The 18474-nt window shown below is 45.0% G+C and overlaps 1 protein-coding gene across 1 annotated transcript in view; it reads right to left on the bottom strand.

Annotated features, from left to right (window-relative positions):
- LOC126207568 (CLIP domain-containing serine protease HP8-like) overlaps positions 1 to 17088 on the bottom strand; it is a 75832-nt gene extending 58744 nt beyond the window's left edge. Inside the window, exons 1-2 of the mRNA XM_049938883.1 lie at positions 17084 to 17088; positions 10843 to 11057 (exon numbers count right to left, since the gene is read on the bottom strand). Of these exons, the coding sequence (XP_049794840.1) occupies positions 10843 to 11057; positions 17084 to 17088 (220 nt within the window). The remainder of the gene's footprint in view (positions 1 to 10842; positions 11058 to 17083) is intronic.
- Positions 17089 to 18474: the final 1386 nt, after the last annotated feature.

Here is an 18474-nt window from a genome sequence, read left to right as displayed (position 1 = left end):
AGTTGCTAGGCCACCATTGACCAAACGTTTTCAATTGCTCAGAGATCTGGAGAATGTGTTGGACAGGGCAGCAGTCAAACATTTCCTGTACCCAGAAAGGCCCGTACAGGACCTGCAACATGCGGACGTGCATTATCCTGCTGAAATGTAGGGTTTCGCAGGAATCGAATGAAGGGTAGAGCCACGGGTCGTAACACATCTGAAATGTAACGTCCACTGTTCAAAGTGCCGTCAATGCGAACAAGCGGTGACCGAGACATGTAACCAATGGCACCCCATACCATCACGCCGGGTGATACGCCAGTATGGCGATCACGAATACACGCTTCCAATGTGCGTTCACGGCGATGTCGCCAAACACGGATGCGACCATTATGATACTGTAATCAGAACCTGGATTCGCCCGAAAAAATGAAGTTTTGCCATTCGTGCACCCAGGTTCGTCGTTGAGTACACCATCGCAGGCATTCCTGTCTGTGAACGAGCGTCAAGGGTAACAGCAGCCATGGTCTCCGAGCTGATAGTCCACGCTGCTGCAAACGTCGTTGAACTGTTCGTGCAGGTGGTTGTTGTCTTGTAAACGTCCCCATCTGTTGACTCAGGGATCGAGACGTGGCTGCACGATCCGTTACAGCCATGCGGATAAGATGCCTGTCATCTCGACTGCTAGTGATACGAGGCCGTTGGTTTCCAGCACGACGTTCCGTATTACCGTCCTGAAACCAACGATTCCATATTCTGCTAACAGTTATTGGATCTCGACGAACGCGAGCAGCAATGTCGCGATACGATAAACCGCAATCGCGATAGCCTACAATCCGACCTTTATCAAAGTCGGAAACGTGATGGTGCGCATTTCTCCTCCTTACACGAGGCATCACAACAACATTTCTCCAGGCAACGCCGGTCAACTGGTGTTTGTGTATGAGAAATCGGTTGGAAACATACTTTCCTCATGTCAGCACGTTGTAGGTGTCGCCACCGGCGCCAACCTTGTGTGAATGCTCTGAAAAGCTAATCATTTGCATATCACAGTATTTTCTTCCTGTAGGCTAAATTTCACGTCTGTAGCACGTCATCTTCGTGGTGTAGCAATTTTAATGGCCAGTAGTGCACATAAAATATGAGGATACAAGAGTGTGCCAGAGCTGATATCTCGAAATTATCACTTGATAATGAACTCAAATAACCATTTGATAATGAATTCAGTTGAGAGGAGCATAATGTATAACTGGCAAAACGCCTAAAAAACTTATTTGTGTCTCAAACATAAGTAGTATAAACATTAAAGAGCTGACTTACTTTGCTTGCTTTCACTCCATGACATTATACAAGTTAGACAAGCTCAAGCTTTTTGTGCCCTCTCTGGGGTAATGCGAGTAATTTATGGTATGTATTCAAGAACTTCTTGTAGAACACTCTTGAAAGACGTGGCCTATTGACTAGTGCTTCTTCGTACATTTACTGCTTAATGGAAACTGTCATAAATGATGTATATCTCTCGCAAAATGGAGTCAGTGGAAGGAATAAGAACGGTCTTAATGAAGAGTTATTAAAGTCAGGAGTCCAGAAAATTGTCCATTTTTCAGGAACAAATGTTCAATGATTTTTCAAAAAGCTTAAAAAGTTTAGCTACTTGTATAGTATGAGAGGGACCTAAAGCGCATATGTTTGTGGCGAGATCATGAATTTCGAAGCAGAGCAAACAAATGAATAATTAATTATAGACCTAATAGTTAAAAGAAATGCTATGTAATACCTGATTTTCACCCAGATTGAGTGCAGTAATGTTAGCTATACGTCTTATTTATTTTTGACAATGCTTTGCTGCAATAATCTAGAAGTTATCTTCTGCTTTTACATGCATATACACCGAAATGTGTTTGTTGACTTTTTAACGTGTAAAAGAAAAAAAATGCGTAAAATGTGTGACTGTTTCAAGGTCCCTGAGGACCACCTCAGTTAACGTTTTTGGAAGTAACGTTAGCATGTCGGTTCTCTTATAAATAAGCATTCTGTATTTTTATTTTTCTGACATCCTCCACATCCTCGAGGGTCTCCTCATTGTGTCTAGAGAAACAACAGTGCATATGATTTAATCTACGATTAAACGTTTACACCATATCAATAACCCAAGTGTGATTCTTGAGTTTCTCCCGGCGTATTTGATCATCAAAATATCCACGGATGTGCTGCCGGTCTATAGTGTCCAACGGGCACAATATTTCGGCGATCATACATGTCGCCATCATCAGGTGAACTGACGGACTGAGCTCCTGTGAACGTGCCGGCACGGAGATCCGTACGCTATGGCTGCTCAGAGGGAACTGGGTTCGGTCGCGGCGGCGGCAGATTTAGATACCCTCCGCCCGCGGCGCGCTCCCTCCGCCGTCCGCGCCCCGCGCTACGGTCGCGCGGTAGAACAGATTGCGACGGCGTCTGAGATGACGTCGGTGTGATGGCTCTGTCCGCCGTGGTCGTCACAACTATACGTTTGCTCGATTTACTCTTGATTAGCCCCATCGCTGGTTCCCAAGCCTTGCTAAGATTATAGCCACAGTCACGGTTTATGAGGTCGTCATTGGTGCGAATTTCGATGGCCTCTCTAACAACTCTGTCCCAGTATCTCGACGTCTGTACCAGAATCCTCGTGCGGTCATACTCCATGGCGTGATTTTCTGACAAACAATGTTCAGCGACCGCCGACTTGCTCGGATACATCAGTCGAGTGTGCCTCTGGTGTTCACAGCATCGATCCTCGACGGTACGCATCGTCTGACCAATATACGACTTGCAACATTGACACGGAATCTGGTACACGCCGGCTTTCCTCAAACCGAGGTCATCTTTGGCGCTCCCCACCAGTGCACGAGTTTTATTCGGAGGATCTGTATTTGCACGCAGACAGCTGCCACCACCCTTCACAGAGGAATGGGGTACTTAAAACTCTAGTACATAGGGCGCGCACTATCTCTGACACAGAGAGTCTACCCCAGGAATTGGAACATCTGAGATCTGTATTTCGAAAAAGTGGGTACTCAGAGTGGCAGATTCAACGTGCTCTCCACCCAACCACTGCAGCACAACCTGTTGAGCTGGATGAAGTCACGAGGGAGGAGGTAGGCACTGCATTTATTCCATACACAGGCGCACTCTCGGGGAAAATCGCCCGCATTCTGCAGAAACACCGGGTCGGAACTGTGTTTTGTCCTCCGAATAAAAATCGTGCACTGGTGGGGAGCGCCAAAGATGACCTCGGTTTGAGGAAGGCCGGCGTGTACCAGATTCCGTGTCAATGTGGCAAGTCGTATATTGGTCAGACTATGCGTACCGTCGAGGATCGATGCCGTGAACACCAGAGGCACACTCGACTGATGTATCCGAGCAAGTCGGCGGTCGCTGAACATTGTTTGTCGGAAAATCACGCTATGGAGTATGACCGCACGAGGATTCTGGTACAGACGTCGAGATACTGGGACAGCGTTGTTAGAGAGGCCATCGAAATTCGCACCAATGACGACCTCATAAACCGCGACTGTGGCTATAATCTTAGCAAGGCTTGGGAACCAGCGATTGGGCTAATCAAGAGTAAATCGAGCAAACGTATAGTTGTGACGACCACGGCGGACAGAGCCATCACACCGACGTCATCTCAGACGCCGTCGCAATCTGTTCCACCGCGCGACCGTGGCGCGGGGCGCGAACGGCGGAGGGAGCGCGCCACGGGCGGAGGGTATTTAAATATGCCGCCGCCGCGACCGAACCCAGTTCCCTCTGAGCAGTCATAGCGTACGGATCTCCGTGCCGGCACGTTCACAGGAGCTCAGTCCGTCAGTTCACCTGATGATGGCGACATATATGATCGCCGAAATATTGTGCCCGTTGGACACTATAGACCGGCAGCACACCCGTGGATATTTTGATTAATAACTCAAGTGTATAGTGATTAACACGACGATCTTGTCTTGATTCAAATCTCCTCCCAGCCATTGTAATGCAGGTTTACTGTGATTTCCCTAATAAACTCCTGAGGAATGTGAGTTTGTGTTCTGTCTCCAATGACCTACATGGCAAACTCTAATCTTTCGCGTCTTCCTTGTCAGACCACAGCAAATTTCATATAACAATACTAGAGAAAAGGTTAGGTATCTGATGATGTCATCGTCTTTCATTATAAGTATCAACTTCAACAACATGAAAGCAGCTAATATTGGTGATATGCAGATAACTGAGGCCTTTTATAATTATAACAGAATAGCATTTAGAAAATTAAAATCTAACACTTTATTGTTACCACTGAACACCTTTGTTTTATTTTGCTGGTAGCCATAACTGACTTCGGCACATTTCTGATATTTTCAGTGGTTCCCTGCTTCCACTACCGTAAGCAAATAACATTTGACCTACGGGAAGCAATCATGCTGTCTGCGTTGTTTTAGTAAGGTGACTCAGCGGCAATGAAACACAATACGTGCTGTTTCTGTCACATAATTCTGTTTGCACAGAGATGCAATTCTCTTACATTGATGATACCAGTAGTGAAACAAAAGTGACCGGGTCTCTGAAACTGTGGGTAGATGGTAAAACAATATTCACGATCTCCCAAACAGACTGAATGTGGATACATTTTCGATTAGAATATTGTCCACAGTCATCCCATAGTGGTACACTGAAAACTTTATACCTTTCTGTCACACAGAGTAATGTCTCGGAGCAACTCATCTTAGGCAGGAAGAATATTTTTAGCCACAAAGTCAGCCACCCGCCATAGTTGGTCTATTCATCCTCTGAGCTTTAGTAGATGTCTAATAGGGTGAGAATTTCTACACTGACGACGAAGCACAGCTTAATAGACAGAAGGTTAAAAACATAAATCCGTTGTCTTAAAAATAACAGTATCCATTCCGTGAACACAAAACGGAGGAACAATAGTTGTATTACAAGCACCATCCGAAGCAGTGTGCAGTACTCTGAGGAGTAAATTTTCAGTTGACTTCCACAAGAGTTGAATGCTGTGACAAGCCGTAGATCTTCACATCCAGAGTCAAGGGCTTTTTTCCGGCAAACTATGCCCTTCAAGAACACTTCAGGTCCACTTTACAGTGTAACTGCAACCGTAGCTTACTAAATTATTTTGAAAAGTAAGAAATAATTGCTTATGTAAATAAGGTTCAGGCCTGTTCAGTTGACTGGGCCTACTGCTTTGGACTTTTGCGTGGTTTCGCCATCCTGTTCCAGGCCAACAAATGGACTCGTTTCGGCTTTTCATAGTCTAACGCAGGGATACTCAACTTCTTTTAAGTACCCTCAATTCTGTATCTGTGTTAGTAGTAGAAGTTCCTTACCGCCCATCAGTTCCATAGTAATGGTGATTTATAAAGTATGAAAGTAACTTTACTTTATAAAATTTATAAAGCTGAGTTGCAGCAAATTAAATCATATCACAATTACGTCAAAATTTTATGAAAACCAAATGAAAATATCTTTAATCCCAAACTGCCTGCCACCCACCATAAAAACTGGAACGTGTACTACTGGGCGGTGGGTACCAGGTTTGCTACCACTGGTTTAACGTTTTGCAATTTCTGACTTTTCTTTCAAAGAGTTCAAGATTTATAATGACGAGCTGTATGCTCTTGTCTCATTAAAACGTTGCACAGTGGAATAAAATAGAATAATTAAAACTGAGAGTTTTTTAAAAGTTGCATTCTGCTGCATTTGTTTAGTTGCTAAGCGTAGTAGCCCTACGGTACTAAATCAACGATACATATACAGGGTGAGTCACCTAACATTACCGCTGGATATGTTTCGTAAACCACATCAAACACTGACGAATCGATTCCACAGACCGAACGTGAGGAGAGGGGCTAGTGTAATTGGTTAATACAAACCATAAAAAAATGCACGGAAGTATGTTTTTTAACACAAACCTACGTTTTTTTAAATGGAACCCCGTTAGTTTTGTTAGCCCATCTGAACATATGAACAAATAGGTAATCAGTGCCGTTTGTTGCATTGTAAAATGTTAATTACATCCGGAGATATTGTAACCTAAAGTTGACGCTTGAGTACCACTCCTCCGCTGTTCGATCGTGTGTATCGGAGAGCACCGAATTACGTAGGGATCCAAAGGGAACGGTGATGGACCTTAGGTACAGAAGAGACTGGAACAGCACATTACGTCCACATGCTAACACCTTTTTATTGGTCTTTTTCACTGACGCACATGTACATTACCATGAGGGGTGAGGTACACGTACACACGTGGTTTCCGTTTTCAATTACGGAGTGGAATAGAGTGTGTCCCGACATGTCAGGCCAATAGATGTTCAATGTGGTGGCCATCATTTGCTGCACACAATTGCAATCTCTGGCGTAATGAATGTCGTACACGCCGCAGTACATCTGGTGTAATGTCGCCGCAGGCTGCCACAATACGTTGTTTCATATCCTCTGGGGTTGTAGGCACATCACGGTACACATTCTCCTTTAACGTACCCCACAGAAAGAAGTCCAGAGGTGTAAGATCAGGAGGACGGGCTGGCCAATTTATGCGTCCTCTACGTCCTATGAAACGTCCGTCGAACATCCTGTCAAGGGTCAGCCTAGTGTTAATTGCGGAATGTGCAGGTGCACCATCATGCTGATACCACATTTCCAGTGGGACATTTTCGAGCAACGTTGGCAGATCATTCTGTAGAAACGCGATGTATGTTGCAGCTGTTTGGGCCCCTGCAATGAAGTGAGGACCAATGAGGTGGTTGCCAATGATTCCGCACCATACATTTACAGTCCACGGACGCTGTCGCTCTACCTGTCTGAGCCAGCGAGGATTGTCCACGGACCAGTAATGCATGTTCCGCAGATTCACTGCCCCGTGGTTTGTGAAACCCGCTTCATCGGTAAACAGGTAGAAACGCAACGCATTCTCTGTTAATGCACATTGACAGAATTGCACTCGATGATTAAAGTCATCACCATGTAATTGCTGATGGAGCGACACATGAAACGCGTGAAAGCGGTGACGATGCAGTATGCGCATGACACTACTTTGACTCAGCCCACCGGCTCTTGCAATGTCCCGTGTACTCTCATGTGTGGGTTCATGGAAACAGCAGCTACAAACCAACTGCACCCGCTTCTCCTGTGACGGGCCTGTTACGGACCCGTTTGCGTGCTACGACCATACCTGTTGCATACAGTTGGCGGTAGATGTTTTGCAATGTGCTGCACGTTGGATGCTCTCTTTCCGGGTACCGTTCTGCATACACACTGCAGGCTTCAGCTGCTTTTCGTCGACACTCGTCATAGATGAGTATCATCTCCGCGTTTTCAGAGTTCGAATACACCATGGTCACAGTTCCTACAACACTACACTATCACAGACGTCTGGTTACACGGTGTACTACAGTTGGTCTGCGTGCGGAGACGAATGCAGAATAACAATAGCAGTAAGCGCTACATGCGGACACTGCGACAGCTAGACCAAAACACAACAGTGCACTACAGCCACACTCGTAAACACGGTCGTCATCGTAAACATGTCCCTGCAGATGCTGCTCGCCGACCGTGGCCCTTGTTTGTTACAACAGGCAACTGAACGTGGGAGGCTTCAAGCGTCAACTTTAGGTTACAATATCTCCGGATGTAATTAACATTTATAATGCAACAAACGGCACTGATTACGTATTTGTTTATATGTTCAGATGTGCTAACAAAACTAACGTGGTTCCATTTAAAAAAAACGTAGGTTTGTGTTAAAAAACATACTTCCGTGCATTTTTGTATGGTTTGTATTAAACAATTACACTAGCCCCTCTCCTCAAGTTCGGTCTGTGGAATCGGTTCGTCAGTATTTGATGTGGTTTACGAAATATATCCAGCGGTAACGTTAGGTGACTCACCCTGTATAACCTACGTATCGCATATATGGAAAGGAAATCATTTCCTAGGCATTTCAGAAGGTCGCTGAGTGTGATCGTCCAATTGTACGAGCACGTTGAACGCTGTTATTCCTCGCTTTCGATAACTTCGTATCTTCTGGGAATTAGAGTCACAACACATTAGCGCCTGGTTGATACATCATTTGTGGCTCCTGACCTTTAAAAGTGGGAGGCGTAGCACTGTATGAACGCAGCTGAAAGAATCTTCACACACATTGTAAAATGCCTACCTCAGACAATAGTGACATATCTGGTGATGGTAAGGCGAACAATGTCGTCAAGTTTACGTCAGTTAACCGAGCTCTGAATTTTCCCTCTAACCATTGCTCTCCAAAAATTACCGAGAATTATACATCACTTCCGAGAAAAAGAGACCAGTTACAAATACAACAGCTTGTTTGTAAATTCTCTAGTCTCTTTCTCTGTGATGACAAGACTGAGGCAGGCACCCGGATAGTACTTACAAAACTGGTCGTTCACAAACGTTGTAGACAATGTTTCAGTAATACGCTATCCTATTCCAGTCAACAGAGCTTTCTAGTATGGCAGAATATAAAATTGACTTCATTATGACGAAACCGATCACCAGTTTTATGTATATGTTTTTTTTTGTATTATCTCCTGTGTGTGTTCCTATGTTTTTCTCGACTATTATGTATTTATTTACAGTTATCAAGATCAGAAACAACTCTACGTTACCTAATGGCTCGTCTGTACAGTGTGCGAACACCGGAGATGCCCGTATACTTTCCAGGTTCGTTTTTGATGATTCTGGTTCCCTTGTAAAATACTGGATTATCTACGATGTTACACTATTTCGGCAGAATATGAGCTCCACAAGTGAACTGTTTTAATTAAAAGGTTTTTTATTCGTTATACCACCATTGTGATAACACTGGATTAATAATAACGCGAAAACGTGAGTCATGCTGGAGTCAGAGTTCTGCCTGATTGCAAGGTGTTCAAAAAATGGCTCTGAGCACTATGGGGCTTAACATCTGAGTTCATCAGTCCCCTAGAACTTAGAACTACTTAAACCTAACTAACCTAAGAACATCACACACATCCATGCCCGAGTCAGGATTCGAACCTGTGACCGTAGCGGCCGCGCGGTTCCAGACGGAAGCGCCTAGAACCGCTCGGCCACACTGAACGGCGATTATAAGGTGTATAATGCACAAAAATGACACAGCTGAAACTAAAACTTTGTAGCAAATCACTGATTGGAGGAGCTATAACGGGTGTAGAGGAGGGAGGAAGGAGGTCTGGGGGCCTGAGTGGTTAGGAGTTCCACGATTCCAGATACTGGCACAGCGTATTTTTCTTTCTGGCTGCCACAGTGCGGCCTGCATGGGTGATAATGTGGTAGTGTTAACGAACTATATACAGATGTGTGGGCTGGGCGATTTTATTATGAAGATTCAGTTTCAGTGAAATATTTAATTTAATGTACTTCTCACACACGACGATGAGTTGAACTCACACAAAGCGCTTCGAATTCTAATGTATCGTAGCCAGTCTTTTTATAGTTAAAAATGGCAGGTGGTGTAATAAATATCCAGTCAGTCAACAGTGAATTCTGCTTCCTGGTGGAGCACTGGACTTGTGTTCAAAAGGGAAAAGGTTCAAACCACTATCTGGCTACTCTGGGTTAGGTTTTCCGTAGTCTTTCCTAGGTCATAAAAGACCTACATCTACATACATACTCCGCAATCCACCATACGGTGCGTGGCGGAGGGTACCTCGTACCACAACTAGCATCTTCTCTCCCTGTTCCACTCCCAAACAGAACGAGGGAAAAATGACTGCCTATATGCCTCTGTATGAGCCCTAATCTCTCTTATCTTATCTTTGTGGTCTTTCCGCGAAATATAAGTAGGCTGCTGTAAAATTGTACTGCAGTCAGCCTCAAATGCTGGTTCTCTAAATTTCCTCAGTAGCGATTCACGAAAAGAACGCCTCCGTTCCTCTAGAGACACCCACCCGAGTTCCTGTAGCATTTCCGTAACACTCGCGCGATGATCAAACCTAACAGTAACAAATCTAGCAGCCCGCCTCTGAATTGCTTCTACGTCCTCCCTCAATCCGACCTGATAGGGATCCCAAACGCTCGAGCAGTACTCAAGAATAGGTCGTATTAGTGTTCTATAAGCGGTCTCCTTTACAGATGAACCACATCTTCCCAAAATTCTACCAATGAACCGAAGACGACTATCCGCCTTCTCCACAACTGCCATTACATGCTTGTCCCACTTCATATCGCTCTGCAATGTTACGCCCAAATATTTAATCGACGTGACTGTGTAAAGAGCTACACTACTACTGAAGTATTCAAACATTACGGGATTATTTTTCCTATTCATCTGCATTAATTTACATTTATCTATATTTAGAGTTAGCTGCCATTCTTTACACCAATCATAAATCCTGGCCAATCATCTTGTATCCTCCTACAGTCAATCAACGACGACACCTTCCCGTACACCACAGCATCATCAGCAATCACATTGCTATCCACCCTATCCAAAAGATCATTTATGTAGATAGAAAACAACAGCGGACCTACCACACTTCCGTGGGCACTCCAGATGACACCCTCACCTCCGATGAACACTCACCATCGAGGACTACGTACTGGGTTCTATTACTTAAGAAGTCTTCGAGCCACTCACATATTTGGGAACCAATCCCGTATGCTCGTACCTTAGTTAGGAGTCTGCAGTGGGGTACCGAGCCAAACGCTTTCCGGAAGTCAAGGAATATGGCTCATCCTAAAACAAGGATGATTCCTGTATCGCCTTCCTTATCGAATTAGAATAAAAGTCCAGTTTCTCGACGAGTTGTTGGACTGTGACGTTCCTAGCACGCACGCAGAGCGCCGGCGGGTAGCTGTACTTACGCGCTAGCGAGCCCGGCGCGAGCAGCAGCCAGACGCAGACGCACAGTAGCCGCGGCGCGCCGGCCGCCATGCTGCCGCACACTGGACCGGCGGCGCGGCTGCGGCCGCCGGCGCGCCCGCCCTGCCCTCTGCCGGTGAGTCCCCCGGCTGACAGCTGACAGCCGGCAGTTGGCAGTGTGGTTCCGTAGCAGCAGCCGCTGGCCGAGACAGGAGCGCTGCGGGGAATTACGGTAACCTCAACGCGTGCTAAACTCTCACCGCAGCAAGAACGAACTCCCGTACACCGCTGCTGTTGCGTCTTCGGTCCGCGGTTTTCCACGTCCTGTTCAAGCCTCTTCAAGTCTTCATAAATACTGCAACCCACACCCACTTGTACCAAGTGGTTACAATTAAAGTGCAGCTACCCACAGAGATCCAATTCTCATGTGTCTTCCGTATGTTTTATCATTGTTAACTCTGCGGCTGAAGAGCGGCGTAAGGTGCTGGTGCCAGCCTACCTGTTGTACGGGTACCAAAATCACAATAAAGGAAAAAAAAAAACAGAGATCCAGTGTTGGCTGCAGGTATCGTATGGGAGCGAAACTTGCTAGATATTCGAATGCGTTAATGCGGGACGGATTTCCGCTGTAAAAAATATTAGTTCCCATTTTTGTCACAGGTGTAAGCAAATCTTTTCCCACTTGTCCTATTGCCAATCCGTTACATATGGAAACATTCTTTACGTCTTTCTTGCATTCACAGCGTAGATTTGCACCTGGTGACCCACTTTGGAACATATTTTTAGTAGCAGAAGTCGGTTCCACATTAACACATCAGAATATGTACCAGGTTTCACTGCCATGCGATAATTCTAATTCACACTGGACTCCCATGCATAGCTGCAATTTAATTACAATCACAAAGTACTTGCTCACTTTGGTCAAGCGATCTTCCTTTACAATTTCTATTCTTCCTCCTTCCCCCACCCCCAACACACACACTTCCCAACACTATCAAATTAAGTATTCGTTAAATCCTCAGGATGTGTGCTGACTTCGAGGAGGAAGCCCTGTCGTCATCCGAATGGAAACCTACTTGCTTTTTCCGTTACATGGACGACACGTTCGTCATCTGGCCACATGGTATGGATAAACTCCTTGACTTCCTTACACATCTAAACTCCATACACCCCAACATCAAATTCACTATGGAGACTGAAACGGAGGGTAAATTACCTTTCCTTGACGTCTTGGTCAAAAGAAGGGCTGACGGCACCCTAGGTCATGGGGTGTATCGGAAGACAACGCACACTGATCTGTATTTGCACGCAGAGAGCTGTCACCACCCTTCACAGAGGAATGGGGTACTTAAAACTCTAGTACATGGGGCGCGCACTATCTCTGACGCAGAGAGTCTAGCCCAGGAATTGGAAAATCTGAGAACTGTATTTCGAAAAAGTGGGTACTCAGAGTGGCAGATTCAACGTGCTCTCCGCCCAACCACTACAGCACAACCTGTGGAGATGGATGAAATCACGAGGGAGGAGGTAGGCACTGCGGTTATTCCATATACAGGCGCACTCTCGGGGAAAATCGCCCGCATTCTGCAGAAACACCGGGTCGGAACTGTGTTTTGTCCTCCGAATAAAAATCGTGCACTGGTGGGGAGCGCCAAAGATGACCTCGGTTTGAGGAAGGCCGGCGTGTACCAGATTCCGTGTCAATGTGGCAAGTCGTATATTGGTCAGACTATGCGTACCGTCGAGGATCGATGCCGTGAACACCAGAGGCACACTCGACTGATGTATCCGAGCAAGTCGGCGGTCGCTGAACATTGTTTGTCGGAAAATCACGCCATGGAGTATGACCGCACGAGGATTCTGGTACAGACGTCGAGATACTGGGACAGCGTTGTTAGAGAGGCCATCGAAATTCGCACCAATGACGACCTCATAAACCGTGACTGTGGCTATAATCTTAGCAAGGCTTGGGAACCAGCGATTGGGTTAATCAAGAGTAAATCGAGCAAACGTATAGTTGTGACGACCACGGGGGACAGAGCCATCACACAGACGTCATCTCAGACGCCGTCGCAATCTATTCCACCGCGCGACCGTGGCGCGGGGCGCGGGGCGCGGACGGCGGAGGGAGCACGCCGCGGGCGGAGGGTATTTAAATCGGCCGCCGCCGCGACCGAACCCAGTTCCCTCTGAGCAGCCATAGCGTACGGATCTGCGTGCCGGCACGTTCACAGGAGCTCAGTCCGTCAGTTCACCTGATGATCGCGACATGTATGATCACCGAAATATTGTGCCCGTTGGGCAATGTAGACCGGCAGTACACCCGTTAATATTTTGATTATCAAATACGCCGGGAGAAACTCAAGAATCACATCTCATTTCTTAATTATCCAGATCCCTTAGCATCGTACAATTTAATTCGACTTCACTCTAAATCTTGTTTCGGTTCTGTTGATGTTCATCTTATAATTTCTTTCCGAAACGCTATCTACTTCATTCAACTGACCTTCCAAGTGCTCTGCTGTCTCTGACAGAATTAATGTCACTGACAAAATTCAAAGCTTTATTTCTTCTTTGTGACTTCTAATTCTCTTTCTGTGTTTTCTTTGGTTTTGTCTGTTGCTTGCTCAATGTAAAGTTTGAATAACTAGGGGAAAAGGTTGCAATCGTGTCTCACTCCCTTCTCTACTACTGGCTCCCTTTCATGCCCTCCGACTCTTGTGACTGTACATGTCGTAGATAACCTATCGGGTCCTCTGTTTATGCCATTTTATATCACATAGCATAACATTACAAAGAACACTAGCAAACCTGTTTTATTCATAGTCCAGCGTAGGGACGACGACTTACTGTTATATTAGTAATCAGTAAAATTTCTATACCACATTTTGCAGTCCTCTGTGAGATAGATACTACCAGATTCGAGCCGGCCGCGGTGGTCTCGCGGTTCTAGGCGCGCAGTCCGGAACCGTGCGACTGCTACGGTCGCAGGTTCGAATCCTGCCTCGGGCATGGATGTGTGTGATGTCCTTAAGTTAGTTAGGTTTAAGTAGTTCTAAGTTCTAGGGGACTGATGACCACAGAAGTTGAGTCCCATAGTGCTCAGAGCCATTTGAACCATTTTGAACCAGATTCGATCTTACATATTTCTGCCCCTGTAAATTTGTTTTACCTGACAATTAATATTAGGATCTAATGAAGGAAAACATCTTAATTTTATTCATTACAATGAGGTTTTAAAAGGCACGCATTTGTGTCATTAATCATTTAAATGTAAAACACTCTATCAGATACATTTTTTCATGCATAGCATGACGTGTTTCAGCGACTGTGCTGCACATAAAAGAACGTTACTGTGCAGTGTGCTGCATTTCAATAACTACAGAAAACATAGTCTGGGTCCTTACAATCTCTTTAATCACCCCTATTAATGCGGAATTGGCTTGTAGATATCATGAGAGCCCAGTATAAAAGGAGGCAAAGAGTGGTGTGTTGTCAGTAGAGAAGCAATAGTAGAAGAAAGGATCGGTCAGGAGAGCTTACTGACTTCGAATGTGGACTAGTCACTGGATGTCACCTGAGTAACAGATCCAGCAGGTACATTACAACCTTCCTACAACTGCCAAGGAGACCTCCGTGATGTGACTGTGAAGAGGAAACATGAAGGAAGAATTATAGCCAAAGCAAGACCAGCCAGACCTCATGTACTAACGCACAGGGACCATTGAGCACTGCGGAGGGTGATCATAAAACCAATGATCATAAAATCAATGGAAGGAATTATTCGTGAGTTCCAAAGTGCTACCAGCAGCCCAGCTAGCACAATGATTGTGCTTAGGGAGTTAACATGAATGTGGTACAGTGGTCGGGCAGCTCCTCAAAGGCCACACATTTTTGTAGTCAGCGGTAAGCGACGTTTGAGGTGGTGCAGAGAGCGACGCCACTGGACAGTGGATGACTCGAAACGAGTGATTTGGAGCGATGAATCACGCAAATGCCTGTGGCAACCCGATGGATGGGTTTGGTGTCTGGCATCATGTGAACTATGTAGAAGGTGGTGTTATGGTGTGGGGGTGTTTTTCGTAGTTAGGGTGTGGTCCCCTTATTTTGGAGTAAGAAAAACCCAAATGTGGAAGGATGTGAACACATTTTACAGCATTGTGTGCTGCGTGCAGTAGGGAAACAGCTCGGACATGATGATTGTTCAGATCAGAATGACAGTGAACCCTACGATAAAGCAGAATTTTGGAGGCAGTGCTTTCTTGACATTCGTGAAATGGACTGGCCTGCCCGAGTCCTGACCTGAACCCAGTGGAACACGTTTGGGATGAGTTAGAACGTAAACTTTGCCCCAGGCCCCAGCGTCCGACATCACTTCCTTCTCCACACTCTTTGGCTCTTGAGGAAGAGTGGGCTGCCATTCCTCCACAGACATTCAGACAGGTTATTGAAAGTCCCCCAGCAGAGTTCAAGTCGTCATAAAGGCGAGAGGTGGACAAATCTCATATTAATGCCCAAGAATATGTATCCGGATACTTTTGATCAAATAGTGTATTTATTACTTTTATTACAGATTTCGACGTGACGAATGCATCTTGTTCAGTTCGAAATCTGGGAATAAAGGAAAAAGACTTTGATAAAGTAAAAAATTAAGTTTTGACTCGAACCACTCTGCTCTCGACGCCTGACGAAGACCACAAGAGAAGTTGGCAAATATCGTGAAAAATAAAACAACGACCCAGGTAAAACTCAGAAGCTTGTGAAGTCATATGTAGAAGTTGTTACTGACTAACCATGTAATTTTGTTTATAGCATCACTTCTACATTTTCTGTTGTTTATTGTTGTATTCTGGTACTGTTATGCAAACTGGGCTTTGCAACACTAGGTTTGGTTAATTTCTCGTTCTTTTATTTTTATTATCACCATTAAAAGTCCGTATTTTAATATTAAACTCCACGTTTTTTGTATAAGCGCACGATGTCAACGGAGCCGTCGCAGAAATATCGTACTATTGGAGATCTCTAAGCAGTGAGGGTTCCAAGATCAACTGCCGAGACAAAAAACTATGTGAGGGTCTTTCGTTGTTAACTGCAAGTGTGATAGGGCTCCAGGCAGTAGAGTCTATGACGTACATAATAGAAGATTGCAAGAATAAGGCATGATCAGAAGATCGGACGTGGCTCAATGGCTGAAAGACCACTGGTACTTCATTTGATATCTGTCGACAAACAATCGCATTACAAATATATAGCTCAAAATACGCTAGAAAATGCCAACGGCCTTGCCGCAGTGGGAACACGGTTCCCGTCAGAACACCGAAGTTAAGCGCTGTCTGGCTGGGCTAGCACTTGGATGGGTCACCATCCGGTCTGCCGAGCGCTGTTGGCAAGCGGGGTGCACTCAGCCCTTGTGAGGCAAACTGAGGAGCTATTTGATTGAGAAGTAGCGGCTCCGGTCTCGTAAACTGACATACGGCCGGGAGAGCGGTGTGCTGACCACATGCCCCTCCATATCCGCATCCAGTGACGCCTGTGGTCTGAGGAAGACACGACGGCCGGTCGGTGCCGTTGGGCCTTCCAAGGCCTGTTGGGATGGAGTTTAGTTTTTTAATGCTAGAGAATGGCTAGTGGACAATGCGTTCTACATGATACAACGTCAGCGAGTTGTCCTGACAGCGTGCATCTTCATACTAGCTACAGCGCAAGGGTTGTTGACAAGGCAATCCCCTTGGGCGACACCTCACGTCTAAAGATTCTGGCGAATTAATTTTGTTCAACTGACAGAACTATGAGAATGACAGTGGCGTCCTGTTTGTGTTCATACAATACCAATAGTCATTATAAATGCAAAAAGGAACAAAGGAATGTCAGCAGAACTATGGAAAGTCTTGCAGATGGCTATGGTAGTTGCCACAATAAAAACAGAGAGGAAATTTGTTGGAAGCGGAGATTAAAACTGAAAATAATCTGCCTTTGATTTTAGTAGCTCATAAATTTAGATTGAAACGCTGTGCCACTTGCATGAAAAATTTCTCCACAATCCATTAGGCCCTTAGGTCACTTTCAAGTGCTCGAAACTGAACAACAAGAGCTCTCTGTCAGTAGGAGTGCGTCAGTGTGGAGAAATTTTGGTACCAACAATAATTAACTTTGCTCTGAAATATGGTCCCAAATAGAAGAAACCATTTTAAAGGACGCGAAGTTAAGTAGTTATAGTGAGAGTGGCAGTGGGAGCAAGCTTACGCCATAGCATAACAGCAGCAGGGGAAATCATTTATTAGTAATGTCTTTTTGGTCATTAAACATGAATTATGAAGTGTGAGCTCCTACTTTCTACATCTCAAAGCATAACGAATAGCACAAAACTGGATTCTGTAAACTCTGTAAACATGCTTTAAAATCAGTTAGCAACTGATAGTTAACAACCTGAAGGTCTACGCTATTTGACCAGTATTAATAAGTGCAAGTCGTTCGTCTCCACCGCCTGAAGATCTCGGAGAAGCTGCAGGAGCCTCAAACTTATCTTACGATCTGAAAATCATTAACGAAAGATAAGATCAAAGGCAACACGATAGTACAAAGTGTCCCTTATATATTATGTTCTACGCATTATATGAGTTCGCTGAGCGTAATCATTCAAAATTATACGAGTAATATGGATGCTGTGTCACGTGGTAAGTTCGTGCTTCAAAGGAAAAGGTGAAGTAAATCAATCAAAGTAGGCAAATTAATTTGACTAATACTACAACTGAATAAGGAATCAAATATGCAGTTCAGTTCTGGTGGCTGCGTTCACACGGTGAGATAGATTGAGGCTTCCTGAACAGTATCTCAAAACTACATTACAACAATAATATTCCACATGGAAGAAACGAATCATTTTAAGTGAGACAGATGCGTGTAAGTCTAAGTGACTTGAGGTTTAGGATGCTTATCATTAAAATGGACTTCGTATCACATGTTGTACAGAAGAAGTGCTAACTCGAACAAAGACCCACATTTAGCACACGAAATTACAATCGCCGTAAACCTGTAAATCTTTGTTGAAAGGAAGCTAAATGCAATGCTCGCAGCGATATGCGTCTCACCATATTACATCGAAATGTTTTGCTTAAAAGCTCCATCTTGTCCAGTAGACAAAAAACTGAATAAGAGCTTGATATGACGTGCTGAAAATGGCGACGAGGTCAGAGTCCGCACCGAATGAAGACCAGACAAGAAGTAGCAGCTTTGTACATTGCGAACCGCGTGGCTGGGACAAGCGAAAACTACCGCCTAGTAAACCTACTGGCTTTCTCGGGTTATAAATGCCTTAACGTCTCAGAAGAGATCACCGTATTCTCGGACAAGCAGCCGCGATGGGTAGCCGTGTGGCCTAGGACGTCTTGTCGCGTTTCGCTCAGCTGTCCCTGTCGGAGGTTCGAGTGGGCATGGGTGTGTGTGTGTTATCCTTAGCCTAAGTTAGTTTAAGTTAGATTAAGTAGTGCGTAAGCCTAAGGACCGATAGCCTCAGGTTTTTGGTCCCATAGTCCTTATCACAAATTTACAAACTTTTTCGGACAAGGGAAGATGAATCACTCCAGCGTTTTGTAGTAGACACACTTATTGACAGCCGGACCAAACAAGTGACAAAT

Source organism: Schistocerca nitens, chromosome 1 (genome assembly GCF_023898315.1).
Source record: "Schistocerca nitens isolate TAMUIC-IGC-003100 chromosome 1, iqSchNite1.1, whole genome shotgun sequence".
Taxonomy (NCBI): Eukaryota; Metazoa; Arthropoda; class Insecta; order Orthoptera; family Acrididae; genus Schistocerca; species Schistocerca nitens.
This window is presented reverse-complemented; position numbering and strand designations above follow the sequence as displayed.